At 31.0% G+C, this 23391-nt stretch overlaps 2 protein-coding genes across 4 annotated transcripts; both read left to right on the top strand.

Moving 5' to 3' along the window:
• The first annotated feature begins 9362 nt into the window (after positions 1–9362).
• Positions 9363–19207, top strand: LOC123203501 (putative 1-phosphatidylinositol-3-phosphate 5-kinase FAB1D). 3 transcript variants are annotated; one of them, XM_044619857.1, is made up of 14 exons: positions 9363–9629; positions 10754–11048; positions 11154–11187; positions 11276–11962; positions 12404–12548; positions 12623–12964; positions 13708–13903; positions 13979–14601; positions 14891–15225; positions 15585–15711; positions 15841–15996; positions 16553–17977; positions 18070–18336; positions 18588–19207. In XM_044619857.1, the coding sequence occupies exons 2-14, from the start codon at positions 10817–10819 to the stop codon at positions 18885–18887; spliced, it is 4869 nt and encodes a 1622-aa protein (XP_044475792.1). In that variant the 5' UTR covers positions 9363–9629; positions 10754–10816; the 3' UTR covers positions 18888–19207. The 3 variants fall into 3 exon arrangements, with proteins under 3 accessions (XP_044475792.1, XP_044475791.1, XP_044475790.1); XM_044619856.1 differs by having other exon boundaries at positions 9363–9625; positions 13708–14601; XM_044619855.1 differs by having other exon boundaries at positions 13708–14601.
• A 2059-nt stretch (positions 19208–21266) lies between these two features.
• LOC123203684 (protein DMP2-like) lies at positions 21267–22239 on the top strand. Its single transcript, XM_044620129.1, has one exon. The coding sequence runs from the start codon at positions 21360–21362 to the stop codon at positions 21999–22001; it is 642 nt and encodes a 213-aa protein (XP_044476064.1). The 5' UTR covers positions 21267–21359; the 3' UTR covers positions 22002–22239.
• The last annotated feature ends 1152 nt before the right edge of the window (positions 22240–23391 follow it).

The following is a 23391-nucleotide window of genomic DNA, read 5'->3' as shown; positions in this document are numbered from 1 at the left end:
ATACCGGACTGCTTGATGACAATTATAAGGATATGAGCTCACACTCATTTCCGGTGATAAAAAAATTATATTTATATATTTTTAGTATATAAATAGGTATATATTTATATATATATTATATTATTACATAATTTTGAATGAAGAGTAAAATAATAATCAATCACATGATGATATATTTAAGTATATACTCATTTATATATTCAAAATAGATACACATAGTATTGTTTATTAGATCCACTGAAAGGTTACTAACAAGTGAATAACACCGTTAGAGAGATAAAAAATGTTATCAATATAATGAACAATATTACTGTATAAACAAACAAGTTGATCTTTAGTCAAGTTAAAATTTTAATTCAAGATCGACTAATTCAAACTGAGTTATAGGTTTAAATTAAATCAATCCGAATCAGATCTACTCATAAAAAAAAAGTATTTTTTATAATAAAACTATATATATTAATAATGAATACTAATTTAAACAATAACAATAACATATATATTATTTTAAATTAAAAATAAAATAACATTTAATTAAAAAATAATACTATTCCCTCCTACACAAATCATATACTTTTATATATATTATAAACCCAAGATTTTAATGGACATTTTCCCCACTCGTTTTAGCAAAGGGTAAAATTGTGATAACAAAAATTATGTCTTGACGTTATTCTAAAAGATAAGGTTGGAGGTTCATTAAAGGCTATACCCCAATCACCTCACTCTTCACGTTTATGTACTTGTAATGTAACGTTATTCTTCCTATATGTACTTATACACACACAGTGAGCGAGGAGAGACATATTTACAATAAATGCAGTTTGAAGCTCCAAAAGAAAATAGGGTTTGAGGAAGAGCGGGCAAAACACGTGAAAAAAAAAAAAAGGCCGTGGATCATGTGGTCGTATTTCATCTGCACCTTCCATGCTGTGAACCTTGTTTTCCATGCAAAACAGTTATGGTGAGCTTCAAGTGCTCCATAGCTGAGTCTTGCAAAATGGGAAACACTACCATCTTCATGGCCACCCATTTATTTCAAAAGCAGTAAGTACTATATGTATAAACTTTCGAGTATATTATTAAGTATATAAATAATATGAATATTTGTAATGGGATATTACCTAATATTGAATTTAAAAAATCATTCAATTATATAATAATATATCAATTATATATTAAAAAATATATACACATAGATTTATCGTTATTTTAATTTTCAACGAGATAATTCACTAGAAAGTTTATAGAATTTTAGTTGATAGGACATTGATGAAAGGATAATAATGCTTTGTATTTAATTGCAAGTTTGAATGGAAAAGCATATTTAGGGATTATGACATTCAACTAATCACTAATGAGAGAAGCCACCACTTCTTCAATCTAATTTTCAAAATTACTAGAAGCCCAATTGCCATTTTCCACCAAAGGTTTGATGAAATTACAAATTCTCATCATTTGAAATTTAAAAAAACAAAATAAATTTTCATTCGTCATTGACTTTTATTAGTAAATCTATTTGGATTTTATGCAAATGGTGGTTTTGCTCTTTTATTGAAATTACGAAACTATCATTAACACTTAATATAAATATCAAATTATTAATATATTATTATCAATTTAAAAATTTATCATTTAAACTTTTAAAAACTATCAAAACTCTAACTAATTATAAAATATTGTATTTTGACTTTTTGTTTTTGGTGTAATTTTTATTTTTTAAACTATCAAAAAGGGTGTATCGAAGTTTTAAAAATTTTATAGGCACCTCCAAACTAATTTTTAAATATCCAAAAATCCTTAAAAAAATTTTTAACATCCCCAATATTTTTAAGAATTATAGTTCATCCTCAAACATTTGAAGAGGGAAAATGAAAAAATGACGAAATAAAAATTAAAAAATGGGGAAAAAATGAAATTTTAAGAACAAGAAAAATTAGAGAAAATAAAAAACTTTATTCAAAATAATCTTTTTATCATTTTACTTAACAAAATTCATTAAAAAAAAAGTGGATGACAGATGAAAATATATTTCATTTTTAACTTAAAGGGTAAGAATTCACATTTAAGCAAACCTCGGGTGGGAAAAGACACTTGGCCTTATTATAATTAGGATTATACTTATTGGGTAATGTTGGCTTGCCTCTTATATATATAATTACAATATCCTTATATTTTTATAGGGTCCCGTTACTTTTTATATAAGTAACACACCTTTTTTATTATAAAGTTTTTTAGGTACATGAGAAAGGCAAGTACTTGAAACGTACTAAGACAATGACTACCCTATTATAATTCAATTTTTCTCAGCACGCCTTCTTGTGCCATATGTCAACCAAATTTAACATATGCAAAATAATTTTATTTTCATATATTAAAAATAAAAAAGTGGTTGAGAATTTGTGTCAAAATAAAAAACAAAATGAAAAATGTGACTCACATTTGGTGCCAAATGCCTCTCATTCCAATTTCTTTTTATTGTTTGCCGTACAAACCAGCCTTTCCATTCTTCTTCATTATCAAATTCTCGTGTCTTGCACCTCATCAAAATGTTGCCATAATTATTTATCTTCGTTTTTAGGCCAAAAGACTAATTCCCACGCAAAGGATAGTTAAATCTAAAAGGCATACCCTCCAATTTTTAAAAATTCAAATAACTATCTATAAGATAATTTCAGTTAAAAATTTCAGTTAAAATTAAGAATAAAATTGTTATTTATTAAAAAAAAATTAAAAATTAAAGTTTTATCACATTTTTCTCTCTCAAGTTTAAAAACTTGTAATTTTCCCTTACCTAAAGTTTGAAAAATGATAATTTCCTCTTAGGGTTTTTTCCTCTTTTTTCTGGTGAGGATCTGCCATCTCCAGCTGTCAATGGTCTTCCCTCATGGCTTATCTCTCCCTCTTAGCCTTTCTTTGACCACCAATCAATGAAAATTGTATGAAAATCTAGATGATTTCTATCTAAAAATCAGACAATTTTTATTTGGACGACGACATCCAAACGAAAATCATTTGAATTTGTTGATTGGTGGTCAAAGAGAGATCAGGAGAGAAAGATAAGATGAGAGGGAAGACAGTCAATGACTAGAGATGATAAATCCTAGCCAGAGAAAAGAGAAATAACCCTAGAAAAAATTGTTTTTTTTCAAACTTTGAAGGAAATTTTGAAAGGGGAATTGTGAAATTTTAAAATTGAGGGGGGAAATCTGATAAAAGTTTGGCTTTTTAAATTTTTTATTAAATAATGGTTTTATCTCTGACCTTAATTGAAATTTTTAACAGAAATTATATCATGAATGAGTATTTGAGTTTTTAAAAATTAAAGAATATAACTTTGAGATTTCACTAAACCTTGAGTAGGAATAAATCTTTTTGGCCTTGTTTTTATTAATGTTCAATTTTAATTATAACAAAATATGATATGTTATGTTATGAATTTATGATGTTTTATAATGTGACAAAACTATACCTAGGTTAAGATGTCGACGTCTTTTTAATATTAAACTCTTGATTTATCTGCTTCAATAGTTATAGAATTGGTCATTAGACTCAAAATTTTACCTATTTAGCGTGGTCAATTTAACTCCAAAACGAAAATCTACCTCGAATGAGGTTTTTCAATACAAAAAAAAAAGTCAACTTATTTTTTAACCCAAAAAAGTGATATTTTCAAGAAATGCGAAGGGTTTTTTTTTTTTCATGATATATTAAAATGAAAATCTCCTTTTTTTTGGTTAAATTTTTTCTTAAGAAATAGGAATAATATATAGATTAAGAGGCAAGATATGAAACCTAACTTTGTAAAGCTAGAAATGTGAGGGATTTTATTGGATGAAATATCGGCATCTTTGTGGAGACTTTTCAACCGAACTTGATTTTGACCCTACATGCCTAAATACTTATTTTTCCATATTTTTCCATATGAAAAAGCGGTGTTATATGTATTCATTTTTTATACATAATTAATATATATAGATAATGTGTTGTTATGTTTGATTTTGACCCTACATGTCTAAATACTTATTTTTCCATATAGAAAAGCGATGTTATATGTATTCATTTTTTTATACGTAATTAATATATATAGATAATGTGTTGTCATGTAATTATATATTATTTTATTTTTATACCAATATGCAATTTTTTTTTATTTTTTCATACTTCCATTATTCATTATACCAATTATAATTAAAAATAATTTACATATAGTTTGTACCCTAAATACTTCAAGACATTCAAATTGGAAATTGATTATATTATGTTTTATAGACATTAGAAAAAAATACCATATGATTTTTCTTTAAAAAAAAAAAATCAAAACCAAATTTCATACATAGATGGCATATCAATTATCCAAATAATAAATTAATGTTTATTATTGCATATTTAAATATTAATAAATCTATGTATACAATTTAAATATACAAATAACGATATATCTGAAAGGACTTAAGTAAGTTTACTATAATACTACAAATAAAAGAAACAAATGAATAAATAAAATACAAAATTTTTAATGTGATTCAACCCAACGATCAAAATGACTATATTTATAGTTTTATTGATTTGATGTTTTGTTGTGTTATGTTTGTGTTCCGGTTATCTTTTTTCTCTCTTGTTCATTTATATGTATATAATTTTCTTTAAGGAAAAAATAAATTCAAATTTTACTATGATATAGTTATTTTAAATTATATACATAATCCAAATTTATATAGAAAATCCGGATATAAATTGACTATTTTTTATGATAGCCAGTTCTTTTTTTTTTTTCAAAAAATTACTACTGTAAAAAAATTGACAAAACTTCCAGCTTTTAGAAATAAAATAAAATAAAACTACGTATATTTATTTTAAATACATTTATATATATTATTATATAATTTAATGATTTTAAATAAAAAATAAAATAGTATTTAATCACATAATGATAAATATAAATATATATTCAAAATAAATATACATAAAATTACTCAAAAAAAAAAAAAAAAACCTAAACGTTTAAACTAAGAAAATATTTGGAATCAAACACGGAGAAGGTTGCACGCAATTGAACCAACTAATTAATCACATGATGTTAGAAAATTTGTCTTTTTATAAGATCTAAAAATAATAATAATTAATTGCTTCCACCTTCTAAGTTGTAGATATATGTTACAACTTTGTATCAATTTTTCAAACATGCCCATGTGTCTTGTCTCCGGATAATTTCTAAATTAATTTAATATATGATCATAATCAATTATTAATTATATTTTTAATTTTAATTAATTATTTTAAGAAAAAAAATATTTTTAATCTTAATCCAGTCTCATTGTCAGTCAACAACAGACTTTCGTGTCTAAAATCTAAGCTGTAGCTTGGACATAGGTCGATCCATCTTAAGTCAATAATTATTATATTAATTAACTTAAATTATTCAATAATTTAGGCTGATTTATTTTTCTATTTGATAAAATTTACACCTCAAAGTAAAAATTAAGAGGGTAAATTATACAATTATACAAAGTAAAAAACATATGGGGCAATTGGTGGGTCTTTGACTGAACAAACAATCTCCATAAAAAATTGCACCGTAATTTTCAACCATTTAACAGTAACCCCTTCAAGGGGAGCCTAAATTTTAAATATTAAATTTGTGAACTGCTTATTCTTAATCAAATTTGAAATTTTAAAGAGGGCTCAAACTTTTAAATTTTAAATATAACTTTTTTTTATTATAATTTATTATAAAAAAAAGATTAATCATTTAAAATGCAATAGAATTCATATAAAGAAGATATCAATTAGAGTTAATTTATAAATTTTAATAATATATTGTATGTTACAAGAAATATTTATATTTTATAATATATAAGATAAGCTTAAATAATTTTTTTTAATCTATATACTCTCGTAAAATTGAGAACAATTATTGCTTTCCGTTTAATACAAGGACTCCTAACCAATCAGAATCCGCCACTTCATGGCTAGACAGGCTTTTCCTTCTCTTTACGAAAGAGGGTAGCTTGGTCAATCACGGTAGGGTAACAGACATGAATCTGATCTGCCACTTGTCCTCCTTGCCTGACATCTGGCTGGTTTTGCTCCAATCATTTAGCGGCCAAACAAATCGGCTCCCCCCTTGAATGCAGAACTGCAGCCACGTGGCTGATCTTGTGGTTAATATTGAAAATTTTGGATGGACTCCATTGGGAAGAGAATTGTGAATCAGGGGTGAAAAGGGAAATGTAGAGACAGTCGGACAATTGAAGTTGAATGAAGCCTCCTAAAAGCCACGACACATAATGCCCATAATTTTTCAATACGACTTCTCTTTCTATACGAGACAAAGCCGACTTCCGTTTAACTAATTTTTCAATTTTCCGCCGTTTCAAGGACTTGTACTTTTTATTTATTTTCATTTGCCCATAATGTTCAGAGATAATTACACATTAAGACATCGAGCTATCGTTATTTTTTTAATAGATAAATCGAACTTTCTCATTTTTATTTTGAAGGGGTTTACTTATCTTACAAGGCATATAAAAATGAATTTAACCTCAAATGCTTTTAAAAATTAATGAACAACTAATAACTAAGATAACTTTTTCTTAATTAAATAATTATGATACACAAAAATCCTCAATTAGTCATTTTCTCAAATTTATTTTTACAAAATTTATCCAAAATAAACTAAATCTATTCAAAATAAATAAAACCCAACAAAAATTAAAACACATCTATACTTTTAAATCTCCAAATGCATAAAACCAAATATTAAATAAAAAATAAATATAATTTTATGTGTATATTTTTTAATACATAATTTAAGTACATGTATGATGTTTCATTATATGATTAAATGTTATTTTATTTTTAATTTAAAATTATTTAATTATATAATATCAAATTATGTATAAAAAATATGTATATATAGATTTATTGAAAAAATTAGCTATCTTTCTACATCCCATGTTCATGGTAGCTAGCAATCAACTCCCCAAGCTTGGGTTTCACATCTCCATATATCAATTACTCATCCCTTGAATCTAGCCCTTTCGTTTCTTCATTTCAATCTTCACGACGCTCAACTTTTTTGGTCTCATAGTTTCATTGTTATTGGAGGAAGGAAAGAGGTAGTGTTAGAGTAATCAAGAATAGGGAGAAGCAAAAAGTTAGTTTTGATAACATTCATATTCAAGATATGAAAGTTATGAGTTTGGAACTGATCGTGACAATGTATTTACCATTATTTTGGTAATGAAAAACTTTTATTTGAGATAAATCATATTTTATATTTAATTTAAAATTATTTTTTTAATCTAATTGAATTTGAACCAATCACATCTAACTGATAAAAATTTCATATTTAAATCTTACAATCACTATATTTAATAAATCAATTTTTATCAAGAATTTAATTTTGATATATCACTGATAACTCGTTTTGATAATATGTTAATGTGTTTACCATCAGAGAAGGAATAAAGCCATGGGTATCACTTCATAAGGGAAGAAGGTATCAAGTTATATATCATCAAAGAAGATAAGGAAGAGGCAGGCTACCCAAGCTGCTGCATTAAGTTTTATGTTACAATTTTCTACTTATGCTTTAGTTCCCAATGAGTGCCGGCTGCTATTGTTTTATTTAGTTGCGTAGGACTGAAGCTTTTGATTTTATTTATGAGCAATGTTATATGTACATATTTTTGATACACAATTCATATACACAGTGATGTGTCATCATATAATTAAGTGATTTTAAAATATATATCATTATATGATAAAAAAATATTTAATCACATGATAACATCTCATCTGTGTACATAAATTATATATAAAAAATGAGTACACATAATTTTATTATTTATTTGTTAGCATAAATTTGAACTATTTTCATATCGTTTATCACCCATGTCATTCTATCACTTCAATACAGTAAAATGACCACATCAGCATAAAAAAATCTGCCACCTCATTTCCAAAATTACCCATGTTCGGCCATAATCTGCCATGTCAGCATATATTCATTTATGAAAATATTATGATGGTTTTCAATAACAATAAACATATTTTTAGTTTTATGTTGAATTTTTAATCAATTAATGGGTAAATATTCTATGAGAGACAGTTGAGATAATGTTTGAAAATAAATATTACAAAGTGATGTTTGATGATAAACAACAAATTCTATAATAATTCATATTTCTTAACGTAAAGAAATCATCGAAAAACCAAACTGTAGAAAGAACCCCAACAGGGGAAACATTGAATGGAAAACATGGGAATTAGGAGGAAACAAAAGTGCTTTATCAAAATGCAGCTTCAGGAAGTGCTTTTTATTTTGAGGCTTTTTGGCATATATATATATATATATGGATTAGGATGCCAGCTGGCAGATAGGGATTAAATTGCAAAAAAGCAATACTTTTAGGGTGCCCGTTGATTACACGAAAAATCCGCATAAGGAAATAAATGTTGGAATGTACGTAGAAAGAAAGGCGCAAAATGTCTTCTTAATCCAATGACTGAATTACGTTTTCCATGCGTCCTTTTCGGGTTTTTCTTGACTTCTGTTTAAAATTATTAAATAATCCAATTTGGGAATTTTTTAATATTTATTTTTTAAATTATATAATTAAATTACTTGTCAAAGTTAAACTAATCCTGACTTTTAATTACCATTAATCCAAGTTTAATTAAAGTTAAACGCACTTAACCTAAATTTCAATACTTCACCACCGACATCCCTTTCTCCAAGTTTACTGTCATTCATCCATGTAATTACTCTCCGCTCTCCTTCATTTATTTTTATTTTAAGTATACGTTTGGTTGGATTAATTTTTTATTATAAAAATAAAAAATATCATAAAAATAAATTATTTAAAAAATTATTAAATTTAAATTATTACTATTATATTTGATAAAAATTAATAAATATAAATAATTATTTTATTTAGTTTGATATAATAAAAGAATATTAAAATATTATTTTATATAAATATCTTAAAAATTATTGAATATAATTATATTAAAATATTTACCATGTTAATTATTGTATTAATTTAAAACGAAAGCATTTTTATTTATTAAATTAGGATTATATGAGTAAAATTTTAATATGTAAGTTAAATATGATGATCATATTATTTATTATATTAAAAATTATTAAATTTTTTTATTATTTGATAAATAAAAAATAATATTAATTATAAAAAATAAATGATGAGAGTAATGGTCCACTCTTACTAACCAGGTGTCAAGAGCTATGAAGTAATATTAGATAAAAATAGGGGCATAATTGCAAATAAAGCATTCCTGTATGTTTATGGCAGAACAGGCAGCGTATTATTATTGTTTTTTCTACAAAACTTTAAAAAAAAATTGTCAAAACAGAACAGTGAAGTACTTTTAAATACCTTTCTTGTAATTCTGGATTTAAGTCATCTTCTTCTTCTCCGTTCTTCTTGTATTGGTTTCTACACTTGTTGGACTGCTTTTGTTTCTCGAAGCATTGAAAGAAATACGTTTGTTTTCAGAAAACAATAGCAAAATGGTGTCTTTGAATTGTTTTCATTATGTTTGGGATTGAGTTTGATGACAGAGCAAGCTGCAAAATCTTTGTTCTATGTATTGCTTTGTGAGTAAGTTATGCTTTTATTTGCATTTTGTGTATTTATTTATTTTTTTGGTTAGCGGTTGTAAATTGGTAAGTGTAATATATTTTTTTAAAAAATAAAATTTTAATGAGTTTTCAGGATTTTGATTTGGTGGTCATTTTGGATTCAGGATATTCACTTGAAGATTTTGTTTCCTTGTTTGTAGACCAATTAAGTGTAAATATAAAGTGGGATGACGGTGTTTTTTCTTTTTCATATTTTTGTTCTTTTGCTATTACATTCTATTCTTTATGATTTTAAAGGTAGCGATTTTCTTTCTCTTTTCTTTTTGAATCATATAACTTGACTCTTTTTAAAAATATTTTCTGAATAAATTTATATGTATGTCCTTACGTGTAATTCGTTGATTTTTCTTTTTAAATATTTTTTTCCGTTGAATTTGATCAAGTCTGTGTTACAGTTAGAGAATAAGCATGTTCTGATCTTTATGTATTTATTTCTACTTGAAAGTAATTTTTTCCGCTCTGTTATTCAGTGGTTAAGTGGGTAATGATCTGGGTTTTACACAAATTCGAGTTTGTCAGCCTTGGTTTACTTCTTCTGTTGTTCAACTTCTGATCTTTTTTCTTATTTATTTTTTTTATGATGCCATCAGATTTCATTAGGATTGTCATCAATTTTATCAAATTTTAAATCATCTAGAAGGATTTGTGGAGTTTATTTAATGAAGTATAGACCATGTTTTATCTTAGATGATGGCCATTAGATAACGGTTATCTAATTTTTTGGCTGGGCAGGATTTTTGGTGCGGTTGAAAAGAATGTATGTCTTTTTTTTTTTTTTTTGATTGCTGGGATTTTCTAATATTTTCCATAGGTTAGTTTACTGATACTGGGTTTTGAGAATGTGGAGACTAGATTGCTAATGAAAATTTGACTTGCAGACTGTGAGAATTCTCTGGGTTTCTGAAAAACCGATTTACTATTTGTTTGTTATGTAATCATCTTTCTTAACTATCATTTCTTTCCTTCAGTGTGTATCTCTGTTGTCAAGTGGTTTTTCATTCAGAGTAAATGGTTTTTTGATTTTTGTTCAATGCTTGGATATGTTTTTGTATTAATTTTAAATATTTTACTTTTACCAATTAGGTGATAAAGGTTGGAGGCTTATAAAAGTGACTACTTGGAGGATATTTGCATCGTATCTGTAGTATGTGCCAATATTGTGGTGCTGAACTGAGAAGGGAAAGGGAGGAGCAGAGGAAACAGGAGAATGGAAATTCTTTGAGATTAAATTGTGAAGACCCTATTTGGTCCTGTAGAGTCTGTAGGGAGAAGCATTTAAAAGAATACATGAAGCAGGATAATTTGAGTCCCTTATCAACACCACTGATTAGTCCGATGACTTCTTTATCAAGCATTGATCTCTCTTTCTCAAGCTGCAGTAAGTTTTTATTCATGTTTCTCCAAGAAATTAGATTAACGTGGTAATAAAGCTTTGATCATGTCATTGTAGTCTAATACTTTATTTTATCCTCTGCACTTTCAGGTGATTTTTCAATTGATGGAAACTTGTATGACCGGTAAGTGCCTCTGTTTTTCAATTGCCTTGTTGATATACCATTTTTTCAAGCTTTTGGAATAATTGAAGGTCTGTATGACTTTTGTTAGGAGTGTACAAGGGAAAGCTGCAACGAACATTAATAAAGAGGATCCTAGTTTTAGGGTGAGTAGCCAGATGCAAAGCTCATGCTTAGAAGGTCCAGTGAATGGACATGATAGATCAAATAATATGACATGTGGCAGTTTAAAAGATGGCAGTAGTGGCTATGATAATGACATAATGATAGATGTTGAAATATTGTCAGCTAGCAAAGTTCAAGAATTAAAGGTTAATGTTTGTGAAATTATTAGTAGATCCCACAATAATGCATGTGAACAAGAAATGGCTGCCAATATTTGGGAACCTCCAGAAGCAGAAGACCCAGAGGATGACATTGAGGGTGTTGTGGGTTATGATGATGATGATGATGAATGTGGTGATGGCACAAAGTGGGGTAAGCCAAGTTCTTTGAGTGACCTCAGAGATGAAGGCAGCGGGAAATATAAGTTCAAAGAGAAAAAACAGAGAGCAATGGAAGCAGTGATGAGTGGTAAGTTCAAGGACATAGTGAATCAACTTCTCAAATCTGTTGGCATTTCCTCTTGTATAAAAGATGGAGAAAGTTGGGTGAATATAGTTACCTCGTTATCATGGGAAGCTGCTTCCTCTTTGAAGCCCAATGCTATAGATAAAGTAAGGGATCCAAATCACTTCGTAAAAGTAAAATGCATTGCAACTGGTTCTCGGAGCCAAAGGTGGTATTACGAAACAATTTATTTATGTAGATGTTCCTTTGAAAAACTAATAGATATCTGAATAAGGTCAAGAAATTTTTTTTTTTTTAATAATTTGGTTTTACATTGTTTTCATACAGGTTATAGTACAATTGATGACTTCTTTTATATACATTTTCCATCCACAGATTAATAGCTGTAAATACGTTGAACAAACTGATGCTTTTTCTCTCAATGAGTATTCATTGAGTATATTTGTTTATTCTCCTTGTATAGGTGTATAGAAAAGAAACTTGTTACAAAATTTTTTTTTATACCTGTTCTTGTGCTCTTTATTACCCATCAGTTTCAATGTAGTGAAGAATCATATAAATTAACAGCAATCTCAAGTAGCCTCCAGCATAGTTTGCATATTATAAATCTGATTTATTTTGAATCCTGAGTCAATATTTTGCTTTTCAGTGAAGTAATCAAAGGGTCGGTTTTTAAGAAGCATGCTGCTCACAAGCACATGCCAACCAAGTACAAGAAGCCTAGGTTGTTGCTTGTCCAGGGCGTGCTTGGTCAATCTCATAGTGGGTTGTCATCATTTAACACAATGGAGCAGGTAATTTCATGAGAATGCTCACAATCTTTTGTGATAAATGTATATGATTTTGTTCTAATCTTGCTTGCTAGCAGGAAAAGGGTCAAGTTAAATCTGTGATGGAGATGATTGAAATCTGCAATCCAAATGTGGTTCTAGTTGAAAAAACAGTTTCTCGTGATATCCAAGAGTCAATTCTTGCGAAAGGAATGACGTTGGTCTTAGACATGAAGCTCCATCGGCTAGAACGAGTTGCTCGTTGTACTGGTGCACCAATTGTATCAGCTGAGACATTGACGAGTCCAAAGCTAAAGCACTGTGATTCTTTTCACATTGAAAAATTCATAGAAGAACTTGCTGGGTTTACTGAAAGTGGAAAGCGGCCAAGTAAAACATTGTTGTTCATTGAGGGCTGCCCAACACACCTGGGCTGTACAGTGAGTTTTTAACTTTCTTTTATTTATAGATTTTTAATCTGAGTGGTTGAAGAGATGCTGGCTTTTTCTGGATTGCAAATTTTTGCCTACAGAAAAAGTTTTACTAGTGTACAGGCATAGATTACTGATGCAAGTGGATACTAATAGTGGATGCTTTAAAGTTTTGTGCACAAAGTGTTAGTATTAGTCAAGCATTCATTCAGGAAAGAGAAGTAAGATTTCTAGCCATAATTAGGATTAGCATATTTGCCTAGCAAATGCAAACATTGGAATTTTGAAGAACATTGATCAATTGACTGGTATATTACAACCTGTCAAAATCTTATATGTTAAGAAACTATTCTTGCCAATGAACTGAAGAGACATATCTCTTCACTCTTAGTTCAATGGTGGATAACCAGAACAAAATCTTAGGACTTCATCCTCATAATAATATGTTATTATTTTCACGTATTATATTTTGAGACCTCTCAGAAAAGCAAATGCAAAATAAGTAAGCATCTCAGTTGATTATCAAACTTGAAAGTGAGCAAACCTAGATATCAATCCTAACTTTATGATTCTCTCTACAATCAGCCTTTCTGGTCCTTGAAAGAGTTACTATTATTTCTTTTATTAATTTAGCCTTGAAATTATAAAAAAGCCTGTAGCTAGTGGAAGCAGCTTTCTTCATTTACAATTTTATTTTCCTCTTATAACGTATGAAGTGCTTCCTTCAGTGAATATATGACACAATGTTGCAGGTTTTGTTGAAAGGAAGCAACAGTGACGAATTGAAGAGGATTAAATATGTGGTACAATGTGCTTTTGTCATAGCCTATCATTTAATTCTTGAGACATCTTTCCTTGTTGATCAGAGAGCAATGTTTTCTACCGTTCCTTTTGGTGATGTAGCAGATGTCTTGCCAACAGATCAAAAGTACCCTGTTTCAGAAGATGGTAAATCTATAGTACCTTGTCTTGAAGATACCACAGTTGAAACAGGGTCATGTTCAATTGATATTGCCATTTCAGATGTGTTTCATGAAGATAGTACCAATGCAAATGGTGGATTAGAAGGACATTCTGTATTATTTTATGAGCCGTACAACCCAGCCATATTTTCTGGGTTCTCATTTCTCTCAGCCTCTCTAAAGAAAGTCATAGGGGATAGTTTCCCTCCTGCCAATGCTGCTTCATATCAGTCCCTATCATCATTATTTGGTTTTAGTGGAAAGTTTCTCAATGGTAAGGTCACAGAAGTGGTTCCAGTTTTAGACATGGTTGATTCACACCTGAATGAAACGAAAACTAAAAGTATGTCTGATAAAGATAAATTATCAGAAGAACATGGTCGTTTACCATCTATGTCTGATGAAGAGAAATTATCTGAAGAACATGGACAATCACCATCTATGTCTAATGAAGAGAAGGCCTTTGTGAACACTAGGAAAGATTATGCTAATGACGAAGATGAAGTGAAAACTAAGGAGGATTCAAATGTGGCATTGGATTCTCAGAGTATTTTGGTTTTGATGTCCAGCTGGAATGCTTTCAGGGATTCTATATGTGAGCAAAGTCATTTTTCTCACATCATGTTCTACAAGAATTTTGATATTCCTCTTGGGAAGTTTCTTCAAGATAATTTACTCAATCAGGTTACACAGATATGCCTCTATTAAGGAATATATATTTCTGTAGTTTTCATTTTAGATGTGATTTATCTAGTTTAATGGTGTTTCATCACTATTGTTCTATTTAAGACAATATTCTCATTTTGTCAAGTGTTCCTACTGTGAATATGTTATAGCTAACACTTTTAGTAAACTGTCACACAAGTAGGATTAGTTGAGTGACATGGCCTGATGTATATGTTCCCAAATTGTTTTAAGATTAAGGTTCTACCAACTTGTACTGGACACTTATACAAACTGCAATATCGTGCAGAGAACCCACTGTGCCACATGTGGCGAATTGCCTGAAGCTCACTTCTATTGTTATGCACATCATAGGAACCAGCTTAAGATACAAGTGAAACGGCTTCCTGATAGAAAGGGCTTGGCTGGAGAAGTGGAAGGAAAAATTTGGATGTGGAGTTGTTGTGGTAAATGTAAAACTAAGAATGGTGTTTCAAAATCAACAAAGAGAGTGTTGATTTCCACAGCTGCCTGTAATCTGTCATTTGGAAAGTTTTTGGAACTCAGTTTTTCTCACCATTCTTTATCTGATAAAGCATCAAGCTGTGGACATTCTTTGAGCAAAGACTTCTTTTACTTTTTCGGGTATGGATTCCTATGTATGCTTTATTCGATGAAACATCTATTGTGCTTTTGGGTTTCTTTCTAAACGAAAAAAAGAACATATTGGCCATGGCCTTTACTCCAGTGGCATTTCACTTACCAAATGATTCAATTTACTATCCTATATTATTGCCTGTAAACAGAATGGTTTAGGATTTTAAAGTTCTTTACAATGGGGAAATTAATGCGGTGCTTTATTGATTCACTGTTAGTGAAATGTATTATCTTGCTTCTTCTTACATTTATTACTGTTGAAGCCTTGTGTTGCATATTAGTTCTGCATATAATTATATTTTACTTTTTGATTAACTTGTAATTTATGGCATTTTGTTGAACTCCAGATTGGGCCCAATGGTTGCGATGTTCAGGTACACTCCTGTCATAACTTATACTGTTTCTGTCCCACCTCAGAAGCTGCAATTCAGCAATCCAGTCAATAAGGAATGGCTCAATGAAGAAGTTTGTGATGTACGTGGCTAATCTACCTTTATTCTTGATATTTGATTATGCTTGAATGTTTTGAAAATATTATCTCTCTCTCTTCAGACCTGCTTATAGTATATTTTGAAATTGGCAATGTTTTTTTTCAACCTTCAGTTATATGCCAAAGGGATGTTGCTATTTATGGAAGTTGAAAGCTCTTTAAAGAAGATAGGATCTCGGTTGATGGGCTCAAAGCTAAACATCCAAGGCTCATTGAAAGAATTCTCTGTTATATTAGAGATGTTGAAGCGGGAACATGCTGCGTTTGAGGTTAGTCTCTCAGTGCTCATTTATGGAATTCTGGCTCTGAGGAATTTTATAGCTTGCTTTTTCCTTTGTTTAGAAGTATTACAAAAAAATGTATTGCACACAGCCAGACCAACCTTTGACTTAAATATTCACCAATAGACATCTTTGAAAGCACTTACTTTTTTTTTTAATTTTATTGATCCATTTATCATGAGCATTTATTTTGGTAGGATTCAGTTTTATTACATGAAATATGGGTAAAACTTGGTCATTTAGAAACCTTGCCATAGAATTCGTGCTGATTAAATGCGATTATTTAATGTAAAAGAAAAATTAATAAATAAATATAGGAAGAACTGCTTTGCAGATAAAACTGGGATTGATGATTACTTGAGGAATTTGTCATTCCTTGTAACTTTAAAGAAATTGAAAATTGCTTAAATTATTCAGCTATGCCCTTACTGTATTGTACCATGGTTTAAAATACAACAATGTCCTTTTTTCCTTATATTCAAGAAAAAACTAAAATGGTTTTGCTCTTTGGTTTGGTTTGGTTTTTGTTGGAATGTGATAACAGGGAGATATTCAAAATGCTGTTGCTAAGAATGGGAATCCAGATGAAACTGTCCATAAAGTTCTCTGTTTGAACAGATTACGATGGAAGATTCTGCTTGAATCATGCATTTGGGATAGGCGACTGCATTCACTTATCTTGCCTGATCCTACAGTGGTTATTCCTACTGGTGCCACTGAGAAAGTGGTGCAAGAGCAATCAAAGTCAAAGATGGAGGGACCTACTATAGGAAACGAGGGATCAGAAAATGATGTTGGAAGTGGTGACAAGTTTTCCAATGGTAGTGGCAATTCGAAGGATAAATTGGATTTATCAGCTGAAGCAATCGAAGATGTAGTCAAGGAAACTCCAATTGATGGTCCTCTGATGGAATCCAAAGATTGGGAGGATATGTATAAGAAGGCACCTAAATTGTCGGATTATGCTGGTACACTAGCTCTTGGTTGTTTAAGACCTAACAGTTTAACCAGTGATGACTTGGCTGCAAGAAATAATGGTTCTACCCAAAATCATTCAGGGAATGATGATTTTCAATCAGAGAAAGTTCCTTTCCCTGAAAACTTTAAAAAGGTTGGAACCGTTCCAAATTGTGCAAAGACTGTAAATGACCACTCTACAATTGATTCAAATACTTCTGAAAACTGTATTGTAGAGGGGTTATCCAACTTAGAAAAAGTTAATGGATGGTTCTGGATGCCATTTTTAGAACTCCAACAGATATACACGAGAGATCTTCAGAAGGGCTATATGCCAAAGTTTGAACCTGTCAGCAGATACACTTTTGAAAACTTGCGTGCTCTCTATCAACTAATAACTGAGGAAGGCTCAAGGCTGCACATCCCTCTGGGAACAGATAATTATATGGTGTCAGACTATGAGGGTGAACTCTCAAGCATTATAGCATGTGCATTGTCCTTGTTGAAAGATGTACCTGTATCAACAGCATTAAAGGATGCAGATAATAGGAAATATAGCGAAATGGCTGTCAAAACAACTGAATGCTTACATAGCCTGAATCAGATTCCCACCATAAAGTGCCCTCGGTGGTCTATCAGTGGGTCTATAGATTCAGATTCTGAAGTCCTTAGTCCAGAGGTTTCTCTTGGGGTTGCAAAAACTCTTGGAAAGGCTAAATACTCTGTCAAGTGTCTATATGCAAACCAGTTCCATGATCTACGAAGTCGATGCTGCCCATCTGAGCTTTATTATATAGATTCTCTCAGTCGTTGTAAAAACTGGGATGCCAAAGGTGGGAAGAGCAAATCTTTCTTTGCCAAAACACTTGATGACAGGTTCATTATTAAGGAAATTAAGAAGACTGAATTTGATTCATTTGACAAGTTTGCCCTGGACTACTTCAAGTATATGAATGAGTCATTTGATTTAGGAAACCAAACTTGCCTGGCAAAAGTTCTTGGGATTTATCAGGTTTGTTAAATTGATTTTTTCTTTTTTTGGGGGTAGTTTCCTTGTGATATTTTTTATTCTTTGAACCTTCTGAATGCTTGATGTCTTTCTAGGTAACTGTAAGACAGACAAAAAGTGGGAAAGAGATGAGACATGATCTGATGGTAATGGAGAATCTTATGTTTGGTCGAAAGATTACTCGCCAGTATGATCTGAAAGGGGCTCTGCATGCTCGATATAATTCAGTTGTTGATGGTTCAGGGAATGTTCTGTTGGATCAGAATTTTGTCAAGGATATGAATTCCTCTCCACTTTATGTTAGTAATAACTTGAAGCGTATCTTGCAACGAGCTGTTTGGAATGACACAACTTTCCTCACTGTAAGGGAACTATTAATTTGAATGAATGAACATACATCATGACATTTTTATTTTTTATCTAGTTTAATTTCTTGCTTTTGTTCTTTTGGTCTTTTTATTGAGTTCTGTAATTCATTTCCTAGAATTAATTGGCTACAGGTAATATTGCCCTGGTCAGTCGCAAGATCTCACATTGTTTCTTTTTCTGATTTCATGCACAAAACATTTCCTAATATAGGTCGTTAACTCACTGATTTGCTTTTGTTTTGCAGTCGATAGATGTGATGGATTATTCTTTACTTGTGGGGGTAGATACTGAGCACCAAGAGCTTGTTTGCGGTATAATAGATTATCTTAGGCAGTATACCTGGGACAAGCACTTAGAAACTTGGGTTAAGTCTTCTCTTGTTCCTAAAAACGTGCTGCCTACTGTTATTTCTCCAATAGATTACAAGAAGAGATTCAGAAAATTCATGTCGACACACTTCCTTAGTGTGCCAGATCATTGGTGCTGGAAGAGTCATGCAGCCTGTGTAAACTCTGGCACTGATGATGATAATTCTCCTCAGTAACCTACATGGAAAGAAGCCAAAGGGTTTTCCTTCCTGCATTTTTTGTATCTTGTTTCTAAATTCATTTATTTAGTTCAACCATTTTACAACGAGTAAATTACTGTAAATAGTTCAGTGTCAAAATTTCGATTCCCCACCCTGTCATTCTGCAATTTTTAGCAAATTTCAAGGGTTTACCGTGTATCTATAGGTCTGCCTTGTCCGGCTTAAAATAGGTTTTTTTTTTTGGGTGAAGTTGGCCGGGAAAATTTAGAGCTTGCAGTGTTTGAAAGACTGTTTACTTTGAGTTAATGAAAAGTTTCAGCTATATTCCATTAATATTTTCTAGTTTGTACTGGTATTCACTGCTCTTTACATTTGATGCTATTCTTTTTCCCAATTCTTATCAGAATTTGTTTCCATCTTGTAATGATGTTTGGTGAAAGGTGTTTATTCAATGCAACTGAGATTGAAAGGGCTGAAGTTCTATCCCAAATGTAGTTTAAACTACATAAACAGGATCAGTGATATAAGGTGTTCTTACTTTCAAGATATGGTAACAGAAAGTACAAAAGATGGCTTAATTTACTGAGTTCCCTATTTCACAAGAATGTAGTAAGAGTGTTGCTATGTGTATTCGCTTTTGATACATAATTGATGCATATAGAGAATGTGTTATTATATAGTTGAATGTTATTTTATCTTTAATTTAAAATAATTTAATCATATAATAATATATTAATTATGTATACAAATTATAAACCAAAAATAGGTATGCGGTTTTATTGGCATGGTAATGTGGGACAATGGAGCAACAATGATGATGACATAGCTGACAACTATTAAGTTATCTATATTGTGATTGCTGACTTACCATTCTCTGCATTTGCCAAGACTTACCAGAATCATAGCAAAGATATTAAAGGTTTTCAGCTATGATGCATGGAAACGTTGGGTGGGCATAGTTTCCAGGTTTCTGAAACATTTCGGAAACAGAAAAGCTCCGAAATCTCTACGAAAGGTGTTGCAGCAGTTTCTACAAAAAAAAAAAAAGTTTCCGAAACTCGCTTCTGGTTTAGAAACATGCTTCTTCCTTTAAAAAAAAAAAAGAAAGGGAAAATTAAAGCACAACATATTAAATATTACTAATCTAATTGTTTCACTTCAGTCTCTTCACTTACAAGTTCTCTCTCGAAGTCTCTTTTATGAGAAAGGGTTTTGTGGTTTTACTCTTCTTTTTGAGTTTTTTGATTCTCTTTATGACGGGCTTGTTGCCGAACCCTTTTGGGTTCATGCTTGAAGGCATTATAAGTGGAGATGCTAATTTTGACCTAAATTTAAAATATTTAATCCTTTTCAATTTTAACAAAGAGAAGATTTTTTGATAGAAATTAAGATAGAGATAGAGCCGAAAAATATCCTTACAATTAGGAACAAAGATAAATGTGTCCCTGTCCTGTGTTGCCTTGCCCTCATCTTTGTCCCCGTCCTCATCTTTATCCTTTTATGTTAATATATTTGTTGAAAATACTAATATATTCTTATAGTTTTAAATCATTTATGTTTTTTTTAAATTTATTTATGTTTTTGTGATACATATTAAAATGATTAATATATGATATTTATGATAATTGAAATAATGTGTTGATTTTAATTTTAGTTAATTTTATTATTCAATATATTTATATTATAACTAGAGGGTATAAGAAGAAGATTTTATCTCGTGAAGAGGAAGAGACAATGGGGAGAGAAATTTTCTTTGCAAGAAGGAGATAAAAAATTATTATCATCCTCGTTAAAGAATCAACCAAAAATACAGATTGATATTTCCTAGAAAGACAAGAACAAGTATAGGAATTCTCTTTCTCACCCCTCCCTATTATCATCTCTAATTATAAGGGACACTAACAATACTTATATTGATATTTTTTTGTCATTACTTTAAAGTAAAATGTGATATTTGTTTCCATTATTTTATTAAAAAATTTATTAAAAATTTATATTTACAAATAAAACTCTATACATTTTTTATATTTATTCGTTTCCTTAGTTCCCTTTCAATGTTTTTCAGAAGTATGGTTTTGCCGTGTCGGTTTCGGTGTTTCATAATTTCCCTGTCTGTGCTTCCTAGATTTTCAGTCATACTTCTAAAATACTTACTTGAACATGTTTTGTATGAATTAATGAGCAAAGCTTTCAACAGGAGAATAATCGAATTTGCCTAGCATCAGGCTCAATTGTGTATTTAATCTGCGCATATTTTGTCTGCTTCAAAAGTTCACCAATTTGCAGCCATGGCCAGCGCTAAAGAATATTTGTAAAAGGAAATGCTTTACTTAAACCAGAAGCAAATGCCAATCAAACATGGTAGCTAGAACATTGGAACAGAACATAATTTACTTGTCCTCCTCACCTAAAAAAAGAATCCCCTTCTCCTTTATGTGCTCACAGTTTATATGCACTTTGTAATCCGCAGCCAAAGTTTGTTCAGAGATGGAGAACTCAGTCTGCCAAGAACTTAATGAGAATGGCGAACGCAACCATGATTATTACCGCCTTCAAGATGACGACGATGACGGCGATGAATCTCAATACATATATGTCATGAATGCCATCCTAAGTGGTACTGCCCGGCTAAATGTTCTCTTACCTACAGCTACAATCCTTGCCTTCACCATACTTGCTCCTCTCACAACCAATGATGGCAAATGCACCAATTTCAGCCGCTGGTTGACAGGTTACTTCATTGCTTTTCTGGCTGCCTCTTGCATATTCTTCACAATCACTGACAGCTTTCGAACAGCCACCGGAAGGTTGTACTATGGGATAGCCACATTCAGAGGGATATGGACTTTCAATGGTAGCAGGAAGAAACCACTTATTCCATCTGATTATAGGCTGAGTTGGGCTGATCTCTTCCATGCATTATTTTCATTGGTTGCATTTCTTACTTTTGCAGGATCACATAGTGATGTTGTGGCATGCTACTATCCAGCATTGCCCAGGAAGATCACCAACAGTGTTCCTTTGATTGTTGGGTTTGTGATTAGTGTGTTGTTTGTGATGTTTCCTTCCAGGAGAAGGGGCATTGGCTACCCTTTGTTGCTTCTAAAAAAGGCTTCGTACAGTAGATAGTGAGAAGGATTTCATTGCTTTACACACAGCAGTAAGGATGAAAAATTATCAAAGAAAGGTGTAAAACTGAAGCTTCCCTCTTTCTGTCGAAACAGGATAGTTGATGAGCATCGGTACTTTGTAACTGAATTATATAATCAAGGAATATCATTTTGTTTTTCCAGAGAAGTTTGAATTGTATTTCAACATGTATAAACATGGGAATGAAAGTAAAAACTGATTCAATTGCACAAAAAAATACTATGAATTACTTGCCATCGTAATGGAATAGACACACCGGGCAGTTTTCTCCTCTCTGGAACATTAGCTTCCTTAATCATGGGCACACTTTTGGTGGACCTTTTTCCAAGCATGATTTACTGCACCATCTGGGGGAATTGGCCTAATCCCACCAGGATGACCATTTTCAAAGGCAAAAATGGACTGAGTTTCAGCCATTTTGCAGCGGAAATTGTCTCTCTGCTCCCGGGAAAAACTTTTAAGATGACCCAGAAGCCAATTTGGTTTCAATGCATCATCAACTGCCACAAAAAACAGAGAATTTTGAATCATCCACCATCCCTTCCAATGGAAGCTCAATGTTAACTATACAGAGACTTTGGATTACATCAAAAAGCCGGCATGAAGTAAGGTACTCCCACCTGGGTGCAAACAGAATTCAGATGATCTCATCCCTTTAATCGATTCTTCCCTCCCGGTGGCATTGGGGAAGCCCTCTTCAGTGAAAATTCCGGGCTCAATAACCAACAAGTCCCAGAGTTTTTCCTAAACTAATCCTCCTTTTATATACAAGGAACATTTGATTGATCTAAGCACATGAGACTGATCCGATGCCCCTTAACCTCAACCAATGGCGGATCCAAAATTTTAATTGAGGGATTTTAAACATGAGCTGAACCTATATTAATGGTGGTTATATTTTCTGTTCAACACTTTGTATATCCAATTCCCATTATAGAATTAAATGAACTCAAAAATTAACATATTATTCATAATTGCATCGTGCAATTAAGTATCACACAATGAATATCAAGGAAGAAGACCACATAGCAAATGGATGACCATTTTGGTCTCAACATGCAAGGAGTCATCATCAATATGCTCTTATGCCATGGATTGGAAAGTCTTAATCAAATCACAATACATCATTGCCGATTTATTTGGAGAATATATATTCCTTAACCCTTCTTCGAATGAAGTCAAAATATACCTTGACATATTGGTCTAGTGGTTGAATATCAATACCGTAATTAGAGCGCATTTGTATCAATTAAAACGAATGTCGATCCAGTTTAGTGGCATCCAAAACTCCTCATTCAAGATTCTTTTATTGATCTCTTTTAATAACATTAATATGTTCAACCTTATTTGAACTTCGTTAATAATTTTC

This window comes from Mangifera indica, chromosome 19 (assembly GCF_011075055.1).
Source record: "Mangifera indica cultivar Alphonso chromosome 19, CATAS_Mindica_2.1, whole genome shotgun sequence".
In the NCBI taxonomy this organism is placed as follows: domain Eukaryota; kingdom Viridiplantae; phylum Streptophyta; class Magnoliopsida; order Sapindales; family Anacardiaceae; genus Mangifera; species Mangifera indica.
The sequence above is the reverse complement of the archived record's forward strand: the minus strand, read 5'-3'. Positions and strand labels throughout refer to the sequence as shown.